Source organism: Colletotrichum spaethianum (assembly GCF_022836535.1).
Source record: "Colletotrichum spaethianum MAFF 239500 DNA, contig34, whole genome shotgun sequence".
NCBI classification, from domain to species: Eukaryota; Fungi; Ascomycota; class Sordariomycetes; order Glomerellales; family Glomerellaceae; genus Colletotrichum; species Colletotrichum spaethianum.
In genome coordinates, this window is record NW_026054804.1 from 283828 (window position 1) to 306861 (window position 23034).

The 23034-nt window shown below is 53.3% G+C and overlaps 9 protein-coding genes across 9 annotated transcripts; 6 read left to right on the plus strand and 3 right to left on the minus strand.

Annotated features, from left to right (window-relative positions):
* Positions 1–263: 263 nt before the first annotated feature.
* Positions 264–4111, plus strand: ColSpa_10280 (separin; the record flags this gene model as incomplete). The annotated part of the gene is made up of 3 exons (XM_049276492.1): positions 264–319; positions 405–3401; positions 3502–4111. 3 exons carry the CDS (start codon positions 264–266, stop codon positions 4109–4111), a joined length of 3663 nt encoding a protein of 1220 aa, XP_049132449.1.
* A 984-nt stretch (positions 4112–5095) lies between these two features.
* On the plus strand, positions 5096–5627 carry ColSpa_10281 (uncharacterized protein; the record flags this gene model as incomplete). Its single annotated transcript, XM_049276493.1, has 2 exons — positions 5096–5492; positions 5569–5627. The coding sequence occupies 2 exons, from the start codon at positions 5096–5098 to the stop codon at positions 5625–5627; spliced, it is 456 nt and encodes a 151-aa protein (XP_049132450.1).
* A 1401-nt stretch (positions 5628–7028) lies between these two features.
* ColSpa_10282 (laccase abr2) lies at positions 7029–8996 on the minus strand (the record flags this gene model as incomplete). The annotated part of the gene is made up of 4 exons (XM_049276494.1): positions 7029–7148; positions 7212–7893; positions 7987–8694; positions 8761–8996. 4 exons carry the CDS (start codon positions 8994–8996, stop codon positions 7029–7031), a joined length of 1746 nt encoding a protein of 581 aa, XP_049132451.1.
* Positions 8997–10053: 1057 nt separating this feature from the next.
* ColSpa_10283 (laccase abr2) lies at positions 10054–11062 on the plus strand (the record flags this gene model as incomplete). Its single annotated transcript, XM_049276495.1, has 4 exons — positions 10054–10194; positions 10400–10501; positions 10564–10786; positions 10845–11062. The coding sequence occupies 4 exons, from the start codon at positions 10054–10056 to the stop codon at positions 11060–11062; spliced, it is 684 nt and encodes a 227-aa protein (XP_049132452.1).
* Positions 11063–11206: 144 nt separating this feature from the next.
* Positions 11207–12281, plus strand: ColSpa_10284 (multicopper oxidase GIP1; the record flags this gene model as incomplete). Its single annotated transcript, XM_049276496.1, has 3 exons — positions 11207–11359; positions 11424–12086; positions 12159–12281. The coding sequence occupies 3 exons, from the start codon at positions 11207–11209 to the stop codon at positions 12279–12281; spliced, it is 939 nt and encodes a 312-aa protein (XP_049132453.1).
* Positions 12282–13516: 1235 nt separating this feature from the next.
* Positions 13517–15172, minus strand: ColSpa_10285 (mannan endo-1,6-alpha-mannosidase DCW1; the record flags this gene model as incomplete). The annotated part of the gene is made up of 4 exons (XM_049276497.1): positions 13517–14095; positions 14156–14400; positions 14464–14949; positions 15076–15172. 4 exons carry the CDS (start codon positions 15170–15172, stop codon positions 13517–13519), a joined length of 1407 nt encoding a protein of 468 aa, XP_049132454.1.
* A 3035-nt stretch (positions 15173–18207) lies between these two features.
* On the plus strand, positions 18208–18450 carry ColSpa_10286 (uncharacterized protein; the record flags this gene model as incomplete). The annotated part of the gene is made up of 1 exon (XM_049276498.1): positions 18208–18450. One exon carries the CDS (start codon positions 18208–18210, stop codon positions 18448–18450), a length of 243 nt encoding a protein of 80 aa, XP_049132455.1.
* Positions 18451–19112: 662 nt separating this feature from the next.
* Positions 19113–19868, plus strand: ColSpa_10287 (uncharacterized protein; the record flags this gene model as incomplete). Its single annotated transcript, XM_049276499.1, has 1 exon — positions 19113–19868. One exon carries the CDS (start codon positions 19113–19115, stop codon positions 19866–19868), a length of 756 nt encoding a protein of 251 aa, XP_049132456.1.
* Positions 19869–20217: 349 nt separating this feature from the next.
* ColSpa_10288 (uncharacterized protein) lies at positions 20218–21518 on the minus strand (the record flags this gene model as incomplete). Its single annotated transcript, XM_049276500.1, has 2 exons — positions 20218–20724; positions 20745–21518. 2 exons carry the CDS (start codon positions 21516–21518, stop codon positions 20218–20220), a joined length of 1281 nt encoding a protein of 426 aa, XP_049132457.1.
* Positions 21519–23034: the final 1516 nt, after the last annotated feature.

Sequence of the window (23034 nt, forward strand, 5' to 3'; positions counted from 1 at the left end):
CCTCGTCGATCGAGAAGTTCTCTACATCGAAAACCAAGGATTACTCGGGTTCGAGCTAACGCATTCTTCATGTTGGGTTTCTTACCTAACTCATAAGGGATCATAGTCGCCTCGATGACAATGGATGTGTTCACACCTTGTTCCGCTTTTGAATCACGAATGTCGACAATCCCTCCCCATTCTTTCGTCGCGATCTACCGCATCATCGAAGCAAGTCCCACCAGAGCCTGGCAAGCAAGCCACAGCGGCCACTGATCACCGGGATGCCCACTCACGTTCGGTCCAAGTCGGAGCTGACCCGTCAGCGGGAAGTTTTCAAGTGAGTTTGTCTGCCTGCAAATGCTTAGTCATCGCCTCTCTTCGTCGCGTTCAGATCTTGAGGACTGACTTCTGCCTCTATTCAGATACGCTTCGTCTATCTTGTCAAATATCGACGTTCACGAAGACGGTATCCCACAAACAAACGAGCCACGCATTGCATCCGACAACACCGCGCTGACAGCATTCGCCCAGCTATGCGCCTGCCAGACAGGCACATCTCGATCTTTCATTTCACTGTTCGATGAGAAACATCAGTATGTAGTTGCTGAAGCCACTCCGAGCCTTCCGCTCGTGCCTAGCATCCTGCACGAAGACCTATGGTTCTGTGGTCATGCCTTTCCCAGACGCAACGGCATTTGCGAACACACCCTGTTTGAAGCCGACAAGGTCCGCGACACTGGCAGTCCCAAGCCTGCTGAGCTCCCTGTTGTGGTGATCCCCGACCTCACAGCAGATGCACGCTTCAAATCGAAAGCCTGCGCCATCGGTGACCCCGAACATCCTCCACGATTCTACGCGTCGGTCCCTATTCGAACGTCAAAAGGAGTCAGCATAGGCGTAATCTCTGTGATGCATCCTGTGCCTATTGCGACTTGGTCCAAATTCGAAACCCAGACTCTGAGGAACATCTCCCATGTCGTCATGAGCTACCTCGAAGGCAACAGAACCACTGCTCATTTACGCAGCGAACGTATGAATAAGGGAATCTCGGCATTCATGGAAGAGAATTTTAGCTTGTCCGGGAGCCATTTGGGTCCCACCACTGCCGATCTGGTCCAAACATCCACGTTAAACGACCCTTCCGACGCCGCTCCCCGACACCTCAAAGGCAGGGAGAATCTAAATTCCCCAGAGCCTCCGCCCTCGTCGGCAGGCTCGGACACGGCTAACACTCAACCGACGCCACTCTCGGAACTCGACGACCCTTTCTCCACGGTTTCTCCATTGGAAGCAGTAATGACCGGCGACACATCGATACCCAGTAACCGGAGCCCTGCCAGTAGCCCGAGCCCCACCATTCCATCCATCCAACTGGCCACCATGTCGGCCTTCGAGATTCAGATGCATGCGGAAACATCACGGAAGAGTGCCATAAATCTCATCTTCTCCAATGCTGCAGAGAAGATTAGGCAAGCTACGGATGTCGAAGGTTGTCTCTTCCTTGACGCTACCCCAGGAGGCTTTGGCGCCCTTAGGAGTCCGGCTGTAGAGGACCCCAGCGCGCAGCTGGGTTCGTCTTCTAACAGTAGCGATGAGGGCACTGATTCTTCGACGGACAGTCAATTGTGGCCACCGGCACGAGTCCTTGGGTTCTCAACATCTGAAAGGGGAGGCATTGACGGCCCTGAGCACATCACTCGCCATGCGGCCGTTGCGGAAAAGCTACTTGGAACACTCGTGAGAAGATATCCCAAGGGGAAATTGTTCACTTTCGACGCAAGCGACAACCTTCACCCCACCGACTCATCAGAAGAGGACCGGCTCAGGGCGCTCTCGACACTTCAAGATCATTTGTTGCAAAGCCGTGGCGGCCATGCGCGTCAAGGCCCTCGGAACAAGCCTTGGGCTAGACAGAACGAAGGTCGAGATCTTCTCCGGATCTTTCCAGGAGCCCGCAGCGTTGCTTTTGTTCCCGTATGGGACCCACGGAAGAACAGATGGTATGCTGGCGGCTTTGTCTACAGCCGGCAAACCAAGCGTGTTTTCACCGTTGAGGGAGAGCTCAGTTACTTGAGAGTTTTTGGTATACTCGCTATGACGGAGACCCTGCGACATGAGTTAATACTCGACGAGAAGGCTAAATTCGATGCGCTCAGCTCCATGTCTCACGAGTTGCGGTCTCCTCTTCACGGCATCATTCTTGGAATCGAGCTTCTCAATGATACGGATTTGAGCGTTGCCCAGGGCGACATAGCTCATACGCTTGAAGCCTGTGGCAGAACTCTTACTGACACCTTGGATCATCTTCTAGACTACTCCAAGGTTAACAACTTCCAGACAACTCGGCGTCCGCTTGCCAGGGGCTTGCGCCATGGCAAGCCCCAATCTATCGGGGCCGGCATGATGACGCTGAACTCCAACATACAAATCGATGTTCTTGCCGAAGAGGTCATGGACAGCGTTTTCGCCGGCTTCAATTTCCAACATATGTCCATTGCGCAGCTCAAAAAGAAGAACAGAACCAGCGATCCTGATGTTGCTGCCAACCAATACCTTGACAGCCTTAGGGCTCAAGAAGAACTCGGCCTAGGTTCAGACAATCAACATACCAGCCAAGTCGCCTTTGACGACGTTATGGTGCTTTTTGACGTGGACCCTAACTGCTCATGGGTCTTCGATACTCAGCCCGGCGCCATCCGTCGCATCATAATGAACCTCTTTGGCAACGCGCTGAAATACACGCATAGCGGAGTCATTAAGGTGCTTCTCGAGCAGAAGAGCCCGAAGACTGGGGGGGCCAACCGCGAACGACAAGTAACCATCACTGTTTCTGACACGGGATGTGGAATCGGCGAAGACTTTCTGCGCTACCAGTTGTTTAAGCCATTCTCCCAGGAAGACCCTCTTGCGCCCGGCACAGGCCTAGGGCTAAGCCTGGTCAAGCGGATGACCTCTCAGCTCCGTGGGCGTATGTCGGTCCAGAGCCGTGTCGGGCTGGGCACTTCGACCAGCGTGACGCTGCCTCTTTCGGTCCCTCTCACCGTCCCAACCGACGAGCCGGATTATGCCTCTGAGGATCCGTTCCCGCAACAGCGCTTGGAGCTATCTGGTCTTCGAATCCGACTACTCGGGTTCGAAGGCATCATGCCGTTAGTAAATGGTGACAGCCACGACAGTCATGCATCCATCGAGAACATTTGCCGAAACTGGCTTCAATTGGAATTAGTCCCAGACTCTCAGGCACACAAAGCAGTGCCCGACCTGATCCTAGTTTCAGAGGATGCACTTCCTGAGAGGGCCAAGGACAAGACTCTTTCGAAGCTTCCATGCGTCGTCGTGTGTGTCAACGCTCTAGTCGCTCATCAGCGTTCATCTGAGCGGAGCGATTATAAGGGAATTGTCGAGTTTATCTCCCAACCGTACGTGCACTTTAATACGATTCTACCTATTCAAAATGCTAACGAATATCAGCGTCGGCCCCCGCAAACTTGCCAAGGTACTGTTGTTGGTTTTTGACAGATGGGCAGCTGTACAGGCAGAATGGGCGAGCTCAGGCCCCGACTCGCCGCTAACGCCGGCTCAAAAGACAATCGAATCATCGATCAACTACCAGGGATTAGAGACACCTCCGTCGTCAACAAACTCTTCGACTACAGAAATTCCGGTTGTTCCTGCGAGACCAAAGCAGCCAAGGATGCTGTCTTCCCGGCCGAAGCTTTACAAAGCCCCTTCAATCATTAACCTTACATTGGAGTTCTTATTGGTGGAGGATAACCCGATCAACCTCAAGATCCTCTCCACCTATATGAACAAGCTTGGAAGGAAATACCATACGGCGACCGATGGCTTGCAGGCCGTTGAAGCATACAAGAAGAACCCAAGCGCGTGCAAGTACATTCTCACCGATGTGTCAATGCCGGTCATGGATGGGTTTGAGGCGACAAGGCAGATCAGAGCGTACGAGCGGTTGCTTGGCCTGAAGCCGGCGACGATCATTGCGTTAACAGGGTTGGCGTCGGACGATTCGCAAAATGAGGCGTTTGGAAGTGGGATGGACCTGTTTTTGACGAAGCCGGTGAAGCTGAAGGAGCTGAGCTCTATCTTGAAGTCTCGTGGGTTGCTTGGATAAGCAAATGGGCCAAGGCCATGAACACCACCAAACTAATCTGTATTACTAAACGATTTATGAAGACGGACACAAACAGCGTTGCCTTCTTGCCTAAACGGTACATGTGGTTGATACAACGATTTCGTCGCTGTTGATTCTTGACTACACATCTGGCTAACTCGACCGTTACCCCTCATTTGTTGACCCCAAAATCAATCTGCCTTAGATCTTGAGACCCTGTTTTGATGATCCATATGCTGATTTATCGAGTGTAAGTTCCAAGATCGCGACTCTACCCACTGGACTGCTCTTTTGCGCCGTTTTCCGTCTCATCGTGACTCCGAAGAAGCCGCTTGAACACAGACGAGTGAAGATCTCCCCAAAGTATTGATAGATCTGACTGGAATTATTATGCGCATTGTCAAATAAATCAAGAAGACGTTCCTAGCTTTACGTTCTTTCGGCCGTAACGTCAATTTGTGCATCGGAGTATCTAGTGGGCTCCCGGGAGTACCTCACCAGCCGTTGCATAGTGGTTGATGCCTCTGATGCTTAATCTGAAGGGAATTGCAGGTTACTACAAGGAACCAGGTTGGTATTAAATGTATGTAGGGAACCATAGCCTAACGAAATTATTCAATACCAACTATCAAGGGGTCACAATCTCTGGTTGCGTCTTGAATGACAAATCTGCGAATCTCATATCAGATGCATACGCGACGAGGACATCCGGTTTAGTATAAAGAAGCTGCAAATCCAGGAGATCGCAGAGCAAAAAGCCTAATAGCGTTGTCACATGGACTCATTTATGTCTTGGCGTTGGAGTATCCCTTTGTTGTCGGGCGATTAACCAATACGGAACAATTGATGTTCACGGCCATATTGGTGCCAATCATTATGTCATCGATCTTCAATGTTCTATCTAAGAACTCGGTAACTTCCTCACAGTCAACGCACAAGTAGGAAGTTTTTGTGTTCATTGGTTCTTACTTGCTCACCATCGCTATGGAGTCGCCACGGGCCAACGAAGAAGCCTTGAAAGTCATTCTTACCAAGCTGTATCGCCTAGAGACAGCCTTCAACGAGACCAATAATCGACTCAGCACCATCGAGCATTCAGTAGTGTCTGATGCGGGTGGCAGCTCGGTTGCCAGAGCTTTCGGCAGCTTGTCGTTGGCTTCCTGCTCCTGCGCTTCCTGCGTCGTTCCCCAGCCAGTCCACCAAAACGTTCACAGGGAGACCTGTAGGCGACACCCGGAAGCTGCGGCATATAAGGCCTCTGTGGGCAAACTCCGCGAGCAATTCGATCTTGATGTCGACACTGAGTTAGCTTCTGCCAATCACGAAGAGGATCCTGTCTACGCTCACGATGATGAGGACCAAAGCAAGATAGCCAACAATCGTTCCGTCCCAGACCGCCCTCCGCGCCCAGTCTCCCTGTACGACCCCTACCACCGCGACATGATGCCGATTCATAGTACTCCCAAAGTCCCGCCTCTACGATATGAAGACACTGCTCCACGTGCAGGACCGATGACAGACCCTGGCCCCAGTAGGTCGAGCAGCATTATCTCACCGACAGAGGTTGGATCATTTTCAGACATACCGAAATCCCACAGCACGGCTCGAAACTCGTTCAACCCCGCAACGGCATTCTGGAGCAAAAACAACATTAGCGATGACGATTTGCACAAGATGAGGGGCCCCATCAGACGGGCAAGGTCCATGCGATACAGAAAGAAAAAGCCATTCGCTGCCCACAGAAACACGCCTCTTGTGGGACTGTCGCACGATACCTCCGCGGCAGCAAAGACAACGCTGGTAAGAAGGATAGAGGAAAAAGAGCTGCTGCGTCTCTTTCGAAGGGCACAGAAGAGTGCCAAAGCCTGTGTTGCATTTGGTCAGAGGATGATGCATGGGATTAAGCCGAAGAGGGTCAACCAGCAGCTGAAAGTGCTTGTCCCTGTGGCTTGAGGAAGCTCAGATGTAGCAGCTTTACCTGGACGAGGTGACTACAATAATCAAGTCATATCATACGACAAGGGAGCCATAGCCGACTCTCGTGTTGAATTAAAGTCTTTGGCTTGATGAAACGTGCTGGGAAAAGTTATTGTTGGAAGAGGGCAATCGAAGGCATCGGATAGATGGGGAGCACAGCCTGGACAGCCACGCCCTGCAAGGTGGGGTCAAGCCCTCGGCCCCAACGAGGGGCATATCCCAATTCACCTTGCCGCTGGCCACGCAGCTAGATCTCTCATCTTCATACTTCGATAAAACAACTAGCAATGTCACCACTCTGAAGTGATCGTTGCTATCTACTCGTACGAGTATTAGCGCCTATGAGACTAACAGTTATAGATGGCGTGCTGATCTAGGCAGCCACGATGCGCGCAGTCCCGCCAGGATCGGAAACGGGATGAAGTTGAAGGAATTTAATTGGAATGTACATAAGAATATCCCACATTTAATGGAAACGTCGTCCTTGGTTAGAGTACTATTGCTCATACTAAAACTTGCGCGGTATCGTTGTCTCTCTACGCCGACACTAAGATACTTAATCCTATAGGAAAAGATCGTAGGCGTGTGTAGCCCTAAATCGTCTAGAATGAAATATGCTAGTCTTCCGAAAGTCATCTCATCTGACGTAGCGTTGATTTCCATCGAGTTTTGAGGGTCAATGCGTGTAAAAGTACTGTTTTCGCGACATCAGAGGCATGTCGCTAGCAGATGGAGTGAACCGTAATGACTGTAAACCTTAGAACCTTTGACCAACTACAATGCGGCGAGACCCCACCAATCAGGCCCACCGAAGAAGCTAGCCGACATCCTTGTGATTCGATCAACGATGGTACCGTTCAGTTGGTTCGATTTCGAGTCACTTGAGAGTTAATGTCAACGTCAAGTTGCAATGCACCTGAGCGGCCACGAAAGCGCTACTTTAATCCAAGGGGCCATATCTAAGAGGGGGGCTGAACTCGGAGTGTACCCTATCCTTCATTTCGGCAGGAATCTTTCCCATAGACTCGACTCCCTCCAGAAGGACAACTTGCTGTCCGGCCTAGCATGGGGTCAGCCAAACTGTTATGAGGGGTGATGTTGTATTTCGTTTGATCAGTCTTACCGCAAAGTGGTGAATCATGTGACAATGAAGCATGCTGGCTGCAGGAAAGGAAATCTCATATCGGATGACCGTCCAGTCTCCGATGCTGTTACCCAATCTGCAGCCGTCCCGGTTTGGCGGGTTGACGAAATTGAAGTGCTTCGCCATGCCCCCCCCTCGGATCGCGTCGTCCACTGTCGGCCAAGGGAAGCCACCGGAGCCAGTACCGATGATGAACGCCTTGTTATTGTGCTTGTGAAATGGGTGTTGCGAGGTGACATTGGCCCCGTTCTCGAAGATGATGTCTACGACCGTGCCATTTTGAAGCAACCCGCTCTGGGCGCCGTCTCCGTAAGTCGTCTCGCCGCGAGAGTCTTCATCCCATAGCAGTGGGGGAAGCTGTTGACGGAAAGCCTGGTGAGGACCGATGTTCAAAGCCCAACTACTGGGGCCGGTCATGTTGACGAAGAACTTGACTGTATTATCCGCCTCGGCTGGAGGCGGCCGGATAGGATAAGGTGCGAGCTTCATCTCATCCATGGCTACCGATGATGGCGAAGTCAGTGTTCCATTGAGATAAACCCAAGGTTTCGTATCAGGGACCTCCTGCTTGCCCTCGTTTTCCTGACCCGGATAACGTAGGATGCCGAAGCCTTGAATGACTTGCTCTTTGCGAAGCGATGTGACTCTAATCGCGTAATCCCTAGGTTTTTGATTCAGATGTACCAGGATGCTGTCGTTTGTCAAGTCAATGTCACCATGGACTGTGATGATCGGAGATCGGGACCTTGCTCACCTAATGCGCTCCCCAAGGTTGCAATTAGCAACATGAACCTTTTGTGGGTGTACAAATTCTCCATCAGCGGCAACAACGTAGAAATCGTGCTCGTCCACACTGATCTGCAGTTCATGATGCGCCCCAGAATGGATGAAGTTGATCCAAATCCATTCCTCTCCGCTCTCGGCCTCAAAGACTTCGAGGTCAGCAAATGTCTCTTGGCAGATCTGTTCGTTCGCGAAGTCTTCCTGGCCCGGCTGTGATAGACAACCTAAGGAGTTTCTCCCTGGGCCACCGACAGACTCAATCTGCTTTTTGGAGTGGCAAAAGGTCCTTCCTTTGCCATTCAAGACTATCGAGTTGCTACACCACGGGACGACACCTGTGTCTCGATACATGATGAGCAGAATGTCCATCGGCTCAGCATTCCAGTCGCTGATGACGACGTGCTTTGGACTCTTCTCAGCACGTTTCATACCCGCAATATCCATTGGCGAAGACGAGATGAGTTCATAGGGTCTCGGTCTCCAACCGGCAGGGGCTATCCATATCGGACCACGCATGCCATCTGCAAAAGCAGGGCCAAAGTGTCCGTGGTAGAAGTAGCTCCCGTATTGTTGCTGAACCGTGAACCGGTAGGTGTAGGTATCGCGAGGTTGAATCGAGTATTGTGTAACGCCCGGCACGCCGTCATTCCAAGGTTTGTCAATCTGGTAGATGCCGTGCCTGGCTGTGAATCAGTTCAAAAACACATGTAAAGTAGAGATTATTATGGAGCTCGGAGACACGCACCAGTGCATGGTGGTTTCAAAAGCCAGCTGATTCTCCAGGAAGACCTCAATCTCGTCGCCTTCTTCGGCCTCGATGAGCGGTCCTGGGGTCTTGCCGTTGATGGCAAAGACTGGTCGCCCGTGGCCATCTCCAGTATCCCACTGGTTAGTAATCGTGAAGTTGTACCGCCTTGTCTGTGCTGCCCAACCCGCACCAGCGAAGAGACAAAAAATCGCACATCGTGTGAGGGCTGCCATGATGGTCTGTCTGCTCTACCAAAGCAAGAGGATAAACGAGAGGGTCTCTTCCCTACCGTAAGGCCTCGCTGTCCACAGCGGGTCTTTTTTACCACACTTTCATGGAGTACGTATTCCGTTATCAAGGAGCATCAAGAATCATCTAATGTACCTGTTTGAGTTTATTGAGTCAGAAATTACTACCCGCTTTCCCGTAACTTAGATCGTGAGAAACCTGATACTTGGTGGCCCCCTAGCGCATTAGTCTCAATTCAAGGTTTTCCAATACGCATGTATTTGCCCCAACTTGGCAAGATCCATGAATCCCTAGACACGGCTGTAAGCTTCTTGTTACCGCCATAGTCCGTCAGCATCGGCTATTGACTCTCCCATACAGAGTAGTCCAAACTATGCCATTTTTATGATCGTCGCGTTTCTTGCAAAAAGGAGGATCTCTCTCCTTTTTCAGATAGCCGACGGAAAACCTAAAATCTTGCAGGCCAAAGACTGGGTGGAGACAGTTTCAGGCCAAAATTTCGTGAAGATCCATCGGGAGTCAGAAAAGCAGTCTCCAAAGTGCAAAGCTGACTCGAACGGGCGACGATCCCAGAATGGGTCCCGCTGAGCGCCCGACGGCGTCGTCGGTAGACGTGTGCCCATTCTTCTTGTCGACTACATGTCCAAGCAAAACTCCTTTTAACTCCCTCGTTCTGTCCTCCACCGAGGATTTCCTGGAGTACGGCAAAAATGGAGTCCAAACAGCAATTACTAGAGCCAGAACGACTTGGCATGCCTCGGGGCAGTCCACAGGCCCGCAAGTCTCGGATGTTTTGGGCCTCTTGCTTGTCCACTTTGTGTTTCTTTGCTCTTTTGGGGGTCTGGCAGAGCGCGGACCCGCATCTCCGGCTGATCGGCAGTTGGAGTCGTCAACCCACTGATAGACAAGATAAGCTGACCAGAAGGTATACCCTTCAGTCTGGAGTAAGATGGATGAATCCAGGTATCAGCCATTGTTGTAACATGATGTCTATGATCTCTCAAGACTAATTGTTCTTAAGATGGCGGTCGCTGGAGAGTCATGTTTGTTTGCAACGGCCAGTCGCCCTGTCCCACGCTGTATGCCGAGGAAGGTGATTTGGTCGAGTTGAATGTCAAGAGCGACATCTACGCCCAGTCATCTATTCACTGGTCAGACTACCCAGCCGAAAGTATGCGTAGTGTATGAGCTTCCTGCTAACTATCTTCTACAAGGTCTGGTATTGGGCACAAAGGGTGAGACCCAACATGATATAAACGAAGTATTCTGCAGTGGCTAACAGTACCGTACCAAGATCTGGAAGCTGGAACGACGGAACCGCTGGAATTTCGCAGGTGGATTAAACCCAAGAGTCTTTGAAATAGCAGAGCTGACCACCCTATTCTAGTTTCCTATTCTGCCTCGCGGTAACTTCACGAGTGTTATCGACACGACTGGCTCTTGGGGGCTGAACTGGTATGCCGAGCACACAACGGCAGCTTCGGCCGATGTACGTTTTCCCTACTAAAGCAAACCCCTCATGCGGCTTGAACACTGATACCAAGTTACCAGGGCTTGTACGGCATGGTTTACGTTGCGCCTAGCCAATCCCGACCTCGTCCTTACCGACTGATAACACACGACGAAATCGAGCTGAGGATGATCATGGAAGCAGAGAAACAGGTGAAGCACCTCGCGATCAAGAACCATCAGCATCGCGACACGGGGTGGAAGATGTTGCGCATGCGAGCTGAGGGCTCCGAGTTCTACTGCTATGACTCGATTCTTGTCAATGGTAAGTAACCTCGCTGTAAACGCGCATTGCTAGGCGGCTAATGCAATCTCGGACTTAGGAAAAGGCAGAGTTCACTGCCGTCAGCCTGGTTTCGAGAAGTTGAACGGACACGATCTTGACGAGACTGGCTGTATCCAGCCGCCGGGGTTGCCCAATGAGTCTTGTACGCCCAGCAACGCGGACTACGAGGTAGAGTTTTACTTGAGGGATCATAGGGGATGCTTTGCTAACATCATGCTCAGGTCATTGAAACGGAAGGTCGATCCTACATCATGATAAACCTAATCAACATTGGTTTCGAGCACTCGGTAATGGTGTCAATCGATAGCCATAAGATGATGGTGGTAGCAAACAACGGCGGATTTGTTGTCCCCACTGAAACAGATGTAGGTATCTTCTGTGACCAAAACGCGACGCAACATGCCTGACAGACAAAAGGCTGTCTACGTGCCCAGTGCTGGCAGGATCACCGTTCTGGTCAAACTCGAGGCCGAACCCGGCGACTATGCCATGCGCATTTCATCCACAAGTCAGATGCAAAATCTGCAATCCTACTCGATCCTGCGATACCCGGTAAGCTCCATGACAAGGGGAAGGGCCGAACTCAGAAAGGCTCTAACATGAATCGACGGAACAGGCGAGCCGTCGGCCGATATACGGGGAACCAATGAAAGTCCCCCAAGCAGCCTCGCCCGAGACTGTCTGCGTCCTCCCCGATAGTTCCATCCGAGACGAATGCAAAATGATCGACGGCCAGTTTTTGTCGCCGTACCCGGCCTCCCCACCACCGAAATCTGAGAAGTCGAGGCCCGCAGCGGCAGATTACACCTTTCACTTGGCGGCCGGTTCCCAGGCCTCACTTACAGAACGTTACGTGCCAGAGTATTTTCTCAACGAGAAGCCATGGCAGCTTTTCCGCTCCGCACTGACTCCTCTACTATTCAAAGGGCTTAATGAGTCAAAGTGGGAGGACTCACTTGGCAAGCCTGTCATCAAAGGCATCCCGCTCGGCTCCGTTGTCGATCTGATCATAGAGAATCAGCTGAATGACACTGTGCCTCTCTACAAGCACGCGGAGGCCGCTTGGCTTCTCGGCGCTCAGTCTCACGAGAGGTTCACTTACAAGAGTGTAGAGGATGCGATTGCGGCGGATGGAGGGGTCTCCAGGTCCCTCAATCTTCATGACCCAGCGCTAGTAACTGTCCATGACCTGCCGCCCTTGGGATGGAGTGTTCTTCGCTTCAAGGTGACTGCAAAGGCAGCGACCATGATCCATGCTGTCAAGCTCAGATACTTTGCGGTGAGTTGCTAGATATCTCGAAGCCACTTTGGGGAAACGAGACCCATTCTAACGCGTCAACCTGAACTCTAGTTAGGCATGTCGGCGCCTATCATGGAAGGCATCCTGCCTGATGATCCCGTCAAGTTCCCAGAGTCAGCTGTCAACCGTCCCCACGTCGACTTTGAGCCCAAGAACGATGGTGTGTTTGGGTGATGCTTTCATGCCGTAACCAACTCCAATCATGTTTGAAATATGGGAAATGAGAGTTCCGTGGAGAAGACTTTCAGGGAGTCGATGCTACTCATGACCCTCAAAGAAGATAGCATGTACACACCCTTGTCGGACAACTACAGCTCCGTTTTTGGTTGACTTGTCTTCTGATAGGTCGTCGCTTTTACTTATTATTTGTGTCGGCCTAGTCGAGTTGTCGAGCTTCGTATGGGTCGTCAACAGCCCAACTGTTATGTTCTTGGTCTTGGATGTGCCAGAGTAAAGCAGTACGAAACGATACTTCCGAATTGGCTTTGTATGAAAACCCACGCCTTGGCGAATAGTTCAGAGAACAATTTCGGCCCAATATGCCTTGTGAGGCTGTTGGTGTGTCTTATTTCCCAATATGAATTCCTTCCTGTTGTTGTCAAAATCGGAAATACCCAACGCAGATATTAAGTCGAGAGTTCCGTGGCTCGTCTTAGTTTAAATTGAAGAGAAGCTATGGTGCTGTAGAATTGCGATGAAACAGCCCCGGCAACGGAACTGACACAGCAAATGCAACCACAATTCTAGTCTGAGCGAGTCTAAGCCGAAGACTATGTTTCTCGCCGGCACTGCTGGATAAGTGAACCAACGATACACCAGTGAGCAGCCTGTGAACCATCGGGGGAAGTCCTTGTCACAGGCCACGATGCCGTGTACAGCAGCATAACGTGGAAGCTATGCTGTAAGGCAGTTTCAAAACCCGCAGACTGCCCACAACATAACCGAACTTTCGCCATTCGTTGCCCAATGACGAGGCAAATTCGAAAAGTCAGCTGAGGGGGGTTGTCGAAACTGCGGCTAAGAAGATAACAGAGCTCGGTCATGACAGTACGGCGCAGCTGCAGGTCTCTAACTGATTGGCAGACGGAAACCCAGATAGCCCGCAACGAGCTGGACCCCCGCGGCGGAAACTTGGCCCAACACAAGATTGGGCTACAGACAGAGTTTGTCCGAAGCAGGAAACACCCTTGCAGCACTGTCGAGACGGCGTTAGAAATTGGACACATGGAAACCAAGGTAATGGAAGAAGAAAAAAAAGTAGTAACGGTGGTAGTAGGTAGTCAAGTCCCCTGTAGTGTTTACCCACAACGCCATGCCATGCGTATCCAGATATGTAGCCCATACAACAAATCAAACATCCCATTAGACACACACACACTCAAATGTCCCATGTCTTTTGTCGAATCCTGTTAGTCGCCGATGCTCATCCAGCCCCAGGTACCCAGACCACCCGCCAGCACAATCGCCGTCAGGATGCCCGCACCGGCGCGATCCGCCGTCGTGATGGGCTCCGGCTCGATGTTGTCCTTGCTCTTGCTTCCCGCATCGGGGTCGCCCTTGGAAATACCGCCCGTCGTGTTCGTTGCGGGCGGCTCGGCGTTTTCGATGAGCAGACTCGACACGGCGGCCAGCACGTTCATCTGCTCGCCGGCGCCCGACGTCTTGTCGACGGCGGGGTCCACAAACACTCCCTCGTTCCAGTAGAAGCCGCAGACGCGGCCCGTCTCGCCACCGGTGCACTGGTTGACGGCGGCCTGGGTCGATGCCTTGAGCACGGGCAGGATTTTTTCCTTCATGAAGGGGGCGACCTGGGTGACGACGGAGAGCCAGCGGTGGACGTAGCCCTTGAAAGACAACATGTCGGCGGTGCACTGGCCCTTGCGGCCTTCGCAGGCGAGCTCGTAGCCGGTGTTGTTGGGGAAGAAGTTGAGGAAGAGGGACTCGGTGAGTTTCTCGATGCGGCCCTTCCAGACGTCGGAGCCGTTGGTCTATTGTTTGCATTAGCCATGGTGTTTCGCAATGCGCCAAGCATCAAGACGGTGACTTACGTAGTTGTACATGAAGGCCGCGCCCTGGGTCAGGATGGCGGCGTTGTAGGAGAACTGCTGCTTGTTGACGTCGGTGCAGTTGTGCTCGACATGGCCGCCGTCGTAGACGTTCCAATTCTCGTGGTCAATGTAGTTTACACCCCACAGCCAGTCCCAAGTCTTCTCGGCGTGCATCGCGTACGTTTCGTTGTTTGTGTATCTGGCGAGGCGGGCGCCAATGTTGAAGAAACATCCGTTGGCGATGGCTGCGATTCTGTTAGCTTTCTCTCTTTCTTTCGCTTGCCTCGTCAGCTATCCGGGGCCCGTACTGTTTTTGTAGTTGTACCCGGCGTTGGAGAACGGGACCTGCCATCTCAGACCACCGTTGCAGGTGTCGTCGTGGCGATCGGGGCTCGCCTGGGTGGTCCAGACAGCCTGGGCGAGGGCAAGCCATTGGGGCTTGTTCTCGGGGGGGTTCGGGAACTTGTTTTCGGCGGCGAGCATGGCGGACATTCCCCAAAAGCCTTGGTCGTCGTTTCCGAGGGACGCAGTGTGGTTGGGGGGCATGTAGTCGGCGTTGGGGCCGGTCTGGTGAAGCATGCCCTCCATGATGAGGTTGTTGTAGGTTGAGTCGCCCGTTAACTTCCAGTAGTCGATATAGGTGCCCATCATGGCGCCTCCCTCCCACCAGTAGTAGTCGCCCTTGTGCTCGGTGGGCGGCCCGGGCAGGATACCAGGGATTTCTCCCGTCTGGTTTCCTTTATACTGCTTGATCAGGTCATACGCAAGGTCTTTTGCCGCCGACTTGATGTTGTCTGGACCATGAGGAAAACAGGGTGTTAGTGGGGAGTTGTCAAGGTTCATAGGTTTCGGGCGGCAATAGTGTTGCTGCTCCCTCAACCGCAAGCAGCGCTGCATGACCGCGGGAAGTCGTCACTTACCAGTCGAGTCGATTTTATAATACTGCGCGCTGACGGCCGGGAGGCTTCCTGCCAGCAGCAGCGCCGCCGAAGCGGCTGATGCAAGTGTTGTGACCATGGCGATACGCGCCGGTCTGGGGAGAGAAAGTCGACGGGATTAAATGTCCAGTCGACGGCGATGCAATGAAGGTCAATTTAGGAATCGCATGAAAAACTGGCGATCGGTTCGGGTTGTCGATCGAGACGTGGTCGCCGGGTCAAACGAGTGAGTTTGTCGTGAATAGAAGATATAGGCGAAAAGAGGCGAAGAAGTCGGAAAAACAAAACAAGGTTTGCGTTTATGAGAAGCGAGTGTTCATAACCGGCGCCGCCAGAAATGTTGAAAGGTGTGGGATTGCCGCAGAGGTGGCGGTCGGGTTCGTATCAGTCGTCAGCGTTGTTATTGGTTTTTTTCTGGGGCGGGTTTTTGGTTGCGAGGTGAGAAGTGAAAGTGAGAATGAAGGTTGAGGTTTTGGTGGTGTGAGATTGAGAGTTGGATTCTTGGTGGATGAACTGGGGATGGCGGCAGGTCACAGGTAAACCCAACGCTCCTCAGACGCGGGAAAAGGGGGGAAAGAACAGGAACGAGGCATCCAGACCACTTTTCGGGTACGGAAAGACGCAAACGAGAGAGAAATTGGAATCAACGGGCACAGGATGACGCGGTAGAATATGTCTTGGTGGCCGCCAAAAGTCTTGGTATTCTTGGTAAAGTCTTGGCCTTCTGGGCACCGGGGCTGTGCAGCAAATGAAAAGGCGGCCTCCAACCTTGAGCACGCTTTTCTATCCTCTCTGGGTTCGAGATTGAGCCAGGGCGATGGAAGAGAGGGCGGCGGTTACGAGCCACGCTTATGCTTCCGCAATCAATACGTCTGCAAGGGCCGAGCGACGTTTGACTTTTCAACAGCATCCAGCGGACTATCGCAATGGAGAGGCGTTGACCAGGATGCTTTGATATGTTCCTCTTTGTCTGCTGCCAACTCATGTGGTGGTGCATCACGGACTCAACTCTCAACTCAACTCATCGAGCATCTGTCACAAATAAGGGACGAACGCCGTACACCTTCAGACAGCGCGCTGAGCTGGGCTGGGCTGGGCTGGGTTGGGCTGCGCGGAGAAACACAACAACGAGTCGAGGAGGTCAGAGACCTGTGAGGGAACCGGCCATCCCTACCCAAAGTTTGCGAGCGCGAATGTTGCCAAGACGCGATTCCTAGTCAAATACGCGGGGAGTTCTCTGGCGGGCACTCGCTGCCGGGACATGCTAACGAGGGGTCTGTCTGCCACGACTCACAGGGCACACGACGAGACCACACAGGCAAGGGAATGTTCGGGGGTCGAAGATGCCCTGCCTTGAAGTGGTTCAACGTGGCTCGATGTGGATGTAGAGAGAGGGCAGAACGGGGACGGAGAGAGAGGATGGATTCAGGGGTCGCCCAGAGCTAAGACTCAACAGCGTCTTGGCGATGGCGATGGCGTCTCTGCCGACGAGGGAGATTGATTGAGGGAGTGAATGCGCAAGAACCTGATCTCTGCCAAGTGTCTCTGGGGAATCCGAGCCCGATAGTGAGTTGGATAGATGGACAGAGCGCCGCCGATCGCTGATCCGCGGTTTTCAGATGAAGAGATCGTCCGTCCGACACATGGGAAGCAGCGTTGGAGGGCCGATGAGGCTAGAAGGCCCATGTGAGTTTCCGTACCGTCGAGGAACGAAAATCAAAGCTGGATAAAAGCGGCAGAGGGCTCTGTCACCATTGGAAGGGCAACAAAGATGGCAAAGAGGGACGGGCTGCCGGGAAATGCCAAGCAAACAAGACTGGAAGAAGATTGGCCGGCAAATGGGAGGTCAAGAGGGAGTTTTCTTTTGGTCGTTTGCATCCAAAGTCGAAAGAGGAAAAGCTGAGTCGGCCCCACCACTCCAGGTGACAGCCGCCGCTCTGGTGAAAATGACCGTCCCACAAACGGATGGGCGTGTCGAATACGAAATATCGGACGGTTGTACGGACACGCGGGATGGGAAGATGCGGGAAGAAATATGGCAGCGGCAAACAAGACAAGCACCAGACCAGCGACCCCCTCAAAGTCAAGCTGGAGTGCATAAGCAGGGCATTCTGTGGTTTATGTACGCCAAGTACCGATCGGTTCGGCCAAGGCAGATCACACGACGCGGCAGAGGGACCGGACGCCGCGCGGGGGTTCAAGTAGGTCGGGCTACTGGTTGCCGTGGGAGCCTGGGAGCTGGCTGGGCTGCTAGCTCCTGGCGCGTGTTTTGGACCGGCCCATGGTCAAACCCGGGATCGTCACTCCTAAACACTGCGAAGCCTTGGTGTCGATAGCCTCTGGTCTCTCAGTGTGAGTGACTAGGTATGGTGAGTGAGACGAAGGATGAGATGAAGTGGTACAGGAGACTTGGTGGGAGACTAATATGAGCAGTCAGTTGAAGCAGGGAGGCACAACCCACTGTAGTATGGCCGGTCAACGTGCTGAAGGAAAGAGCGACGACTGGCAGCTCCGGCTTCCGAATGGAGGAAGGGGAGCTGAGCGCCTGGAGACGGGGAAGGCAGCATTGGGTGGCACCTTCTCGGTCTCGACCGCAATTAACCTTAGTCCCCATCCGCACTGTGTCCGCCCCCTCCGGTTCCACTGCGTCCGCAAGCGAGTCCAGTGGCTATTCGCTGCCAAGACCGCCGGGAATTTGGATGGAACTCTCAATCTCATGCCTCAAATAAGGGGCACGTTTCACAGTAAGGACAACACCGTCTGACACACAGTAGGGCGGGCCCGCTGTACCCAATGACACGGCGCAAGAACGATTGACAGCTTGGAGCCGCCAAGACCCATTAAATTAGCAACGGCTGCGGAGGGGTAGGAAGGCGCCATCGGTGTTCCTGCCACCAGGCTCTACCCCTGGAAACGAGCATCAGCGGCGTCCGAACTGCCCGGAGCTTGCCTGCTGGCGCTGGTTCGCGTCTCATTAGGTACGTACCCCAGCACTCCCGGACATCTTGTATCCCCTCATATCTCTCCTCAAGCTTTTGCATCGAGGCCACGCATGAGGCAGACTCTTTCCGATGGAGTGAGAAACGTCAAGGCGCATCCAGTTGCTCGCATACTATGTATGCAGATACTCCCTCAATCACTTCGCACAGAACAGCCGCCCAGCCCACCCAACCCGAGCATCGCATGCCTGCTCCCGACGGCGGGGTTCCTTCGTTTCGTTTCCTCGCGCCCACCGGCACCGTCCCCATATTCATCCTTGCCCAGCTGACAGAGGAATCTCCCGAGATTTGGCGGAGCGAGATTCTCATCGCGAAGCCCTTGGAGCCTCATTGCAGAATGCTGGCCAAGAGCGGTTGACGTTTCTCCAAGCTTTGAGCACTGCGACATCCTCGTTCTTCGGCATGCCGGAGAAGGGTGAAGCAGACTTTTCCGCCACGCTTCGGAGCGGATGGCCGCTCCCTCATGTGGCATGCCGAGACCTTCAAGTCCCACCATTCGGGACTTCGTTTTGGAGTTTGGCGATGAAATTTTCTACGGTATGGGCACCATCTTGCACTACCCGTCGATGCGAAACTCGCCAATACGTCCATGGTATATCCCCATGTCTTATCATCGCTGTACCCCACCTCGCAGCAACTCCCACCAGCTCCAGCCACTCTTGTTTCAGTGCTTTACCTTACATGTAAATATCCCGAGCCTCAGCCGGAGGGCATTCCTGGACTTGATGCCATTATGCAGGCTAGACCAGCCGCGCCGGGCTTACGTGAGATGCAGATGTAGCCCTCATCATGACAACGTCCATTGGCTCTTGTTCGAGCAAACAGTAATATGCAAAGTAGCTGAACTGCAGACCCTAAACAAAAGCTGACGACGAGATGCCCTCTAAACCCGCCGAAGATGATGCTGCATAAACCCTTCCACTTGCGCCATACCTATATGATGCCACGCGCTATCTGGGCGCTCCACGTCGTCCGCCTACGCTTCTTGGGTACTTGACTCACTAGATCCTCTTGACGAACATGTTTCTCGTGAACTGTGCTCTCATTCTCATGGGCCTAGTGGTCTATCAGCTCCTCAACCGGTGTCTACACAAGACAGTCAAGCATTTCAACCCAGACTTCTACGCGGAACTGGAACTCGACAGGTATCACAAGCTGGCACCGTACTTCGTTTTTCCGCTGGGCATCCTTCTGACTCTGTTTACAACGCCAATCTGCCTCTTGGCCTACCATGAAACGCCTTCCGCGACCGACACTTTCGGCCTCGACCGGCCGTTCACCGCCAACGGCAAAGTTTGCCTCAGCTCCCGGGCCGCCCTATGGATTTCAGAGATGCCGCTGCTCAGCTACTCGCCAGAATACATCGCCCATCACATCCTCTCGCTGGGATCTCTGGTGCTCGTTATGATCAGCAAGAGCCCACGTCAACCCATTTACCTCATCTACGCGGGTCTCGTGACGGAGCTCTTTTCTGACACTGTTGCGTTGCTGCGGCTCCACGGGCGTAATGCCGCCAACTCAGCCCCGTTCCGCAGAGCCATGCTCGCAAACGTGCTATCAATGATCTCCTTGAGAATCATACCGGTCATCGCCTACACCGCGACCATGCCGGAAACGCGGCCGTATTACGCCGGCGGGATAGCGCTCTACTGCTTCTATCTCGCTAGGCTGACCTTTCTCCAACTGGGAACCCTGGGCTACCACAAGATGAGGCTGGGCAGAGCGGGCATAGCGGCGCAGTCGGACAAAAACTCCGCAAAGTCAAAATCAGCATAGCGCTTCTCCGCAGGCTTGTTTCGACGTCCTATGACGCTTGTCGTATGTATCGCGGTCGTCATTACTTCTCTGTCTCTAGGAGATGTCGAATACTTCAAGTCTTCGCCTGCGAGTCCCGTCATCGCATCGAATTGGAACAGCACTTGAAGCTTCACGGTGTACACACGAGACTTCAACAGAGGAATACTCCTGCCTCTAAGAGTTGCATCAGGGGGTGCTAGACTGCACTTGGGAACGAAGATTTGGTATCTTGAAAAATATGTACATGCCTCTATCCAGCGGCTGACAGTACGTAAAGGAAAAAAATAATTCGCACATGAAATCACGCCAGACTCCGCCCCATCACCGCTTAAGCGACGGTGGCACCGGTCAGCGTAAAAGAGTAGTTCAAGCCCGTGTTGGCCTCGCTGCTGGCGAGATCGAACCCGTCGTACAAGATCAGGGTCTTGGGGGTGTTGGCGACGACCAAGCTCGCCTCCTCATCGCTTGTAACATCCGCTGAACCAGTGCCGTTGGCGAGCGCGACGTAGCGGACTCCGCTGGATCCCTTGATCGCGAGCGTCGCCGTAAACTCGCCGCTCGAGGTGACCACGACGTCGACCTTGTCGCCGGAAGTCTTCAGGGGGATGATGTTGGAACCCATGTAGCGAGGCGCGCGGCCAGACTTGACCGTGTACTCACTGCCGGACTCGTCGACGTTGGCGAAGTTGATTTCCTTGGCATCGTTGAAGACCTCCTGCGCTTTCTCGTGGCCAATGTCGACGTAGGCCATGCGGGCCCAGTAGCGGCCGACAACCTCGCCGGCGGTGGCGTTGCCCCCAAGGACGCGGTCGAGTGTGTGAAGGGGGTCTCGTTGCTGTTCTGCTCGTACTGGACCATCAGTTGGTGCAGCGTGTCCTGGCCGAGGCCGGTAATGTTGTCCGGGTTGTTGGTGAGGTAGGTGAAGAAGGGCCAGGCTTGGTAGTAGTTGCCGGAGTCGGGGGTGCCGTCGACGATGACCTGGAACGAGTCGCCAATGACCTTGTTCACTTCGAACAGGGTTTGGCCATCGGGGGAGTTGTGCTTCGTGCGGGCGTCGGCGCAGAGAGGGGAGGTAGTGTACGTGTCGGCTACCCAGTTGGCGACCGTCTCCCACCAAGCGCCGGTGTTTCCCTGGTTCACCCAGGTGCGCTGGTGGTAGTGCAGGCCGTGGCCATACTCGTGGACAGTGACGTCCGGGGTAGCGAGGTAGCTGTCGACGACCTCGAGCCAGGCAGCGCCGCTCGTGGCCTCCGAGTGCATCACGCCGGCGGCGTTGTTGAGGCTGGAAACGGAGTAGATGTTGGTCTTGTAGTAGGGGCCGTCATCAGAGCCCGGGTTGTAGGAGAGTCCGGACGAGCGCCAGCCGAGAGTGTTGACGAAGCACTCGTAGGCGCCCTCGAGCATGGCGAGCGAGTCGTCGGCGTTGTCGCCGCCGTCGTAGACGCGGAAGTGCGCCGAGTCCTTGAAGTCGCTGCCTCCGGGGCCGGCGTTGGTCTGCGGCTCAAACTCAGCGGGCTCGGCGCGCGCGGCTACCTTCACGGGGGCGGTGGCGCCTGCCCGAGGAGCCGCATGGGTCCCGGTGGTGAGGGCGAGGAGGAGAGTGAAGAGGAGTGGATTTGACCTGGCCATCTCGGGCAACTAAACTGATTTATGTGCTTGAAAGGAACGAATGTGGGTATCAAAAGAGCGTATGGGAAACAAGATATTCTTTCTTGCAAAGGACGAAGTCGAGTTGATGGAACTTGGTCGGACAATCTCTCCCCCTTCAATAATCCCAGGACCGCTATCTTTTGTACACGGCAACCATACTCGCCAAGAACCCCCTGGCCAGAAATATTTCCTAGTTCATCCAAAAGTCGCAATCGATCTGCAAGCGACACATGCGATGCAGGCCAGTGGGCAGGCTATGGTGTTGAACAGCAACGTGCTGGCCCTGGTCACTTGTGCTTGGCATCGTTCACGGGGTTGCATCCAGTGTCTCTTAAAAAGCGTTGGTAATTTGCAATGAAACGGCGGGTGGGCTACATCAGTCAGGGCTTCTCCGAATTATCCCTCGACCTACCTTATTCGTTCTGTTCCTTGCATCGATCATCTCCAACGGTCCAGGACAGCCTCACCCCCAGTAAGTAGGGAGAAGGAGATGACGGAGGCTCATCATTGACGAAAAGGCGGTAATAGACGCAGCACCACATTGTGCTAGCTTTTCGAAAGGAATTGCAGTCACAGAGTGTTCGTAGATGCTTTGGGGCCTGAGAGCTGACTGACTCTGAAAACACTCTACGCGAAAATAGTAAGGGTAACCCAAGCTATCAACACCATCCATGTTGAAATCCCCCATGCATCCTACAACTCGGAATGACGATTGTCACGTCTGCCCCGAATGCAGGTAACCCATGGCGTCTAGCCCCAACGAAGGTCTCATTCACTACTCGTTTCGTGCCCCCGCCAAGCGCTGACTGGACGTGGTCGTCAAGGGATCCCACAAGGCTCCATTGTTATCTGAAACGGTTCCCTGCAACCATTCATGATGATTGGCGGCAATATACCTGCGATTGATTTAACATGATTTTAAGCCTCGGAACTTCTCCTGAGCTTACTTGCTAGCCTCTTCAGCCTTGTCCACTTTTAGACGCAACCTTTTCCACGAGCCAGGCGGGACTCGCTACCGGTTTCCATGGTACACCGAATGTTGGTGAGATGACATGACGCCAGAATCGGCATTTGGTAGCGTCTGTGCGACCGTCGTAATGTTTTACTTTGAGAAAATAGCAGTTGGGCCAAAAGGGTTCAATGATGCTCTGGTGCCGTTCAGGGGTTATCGATGAGCCAAGCTCTTGTAGGAATCGCGCGCATGTCCAGGCTCAGAATGATATGCTCTAATTATGAGTCCTGAGAGGAGTCCTGGGACAGCGGGGAAGTCAGCCATGGGCGAAGCCGCCAAAGCACAGGATGACAGTTGGGAACACACCGCAAACATATTTTCCCTTAAGTTAAAATGAGACGAAGTGTTGTCGTGACAGCAGCCAGAGTGTTCTGTGGGGAAGCTGGCAATGTGAGTAAGCTGTACCATATCCAATGTATCATCTTACCCTCCCACCAACAATGACAGGCGCCTAAGAAATGCGTATGATACATCTGTTATCTT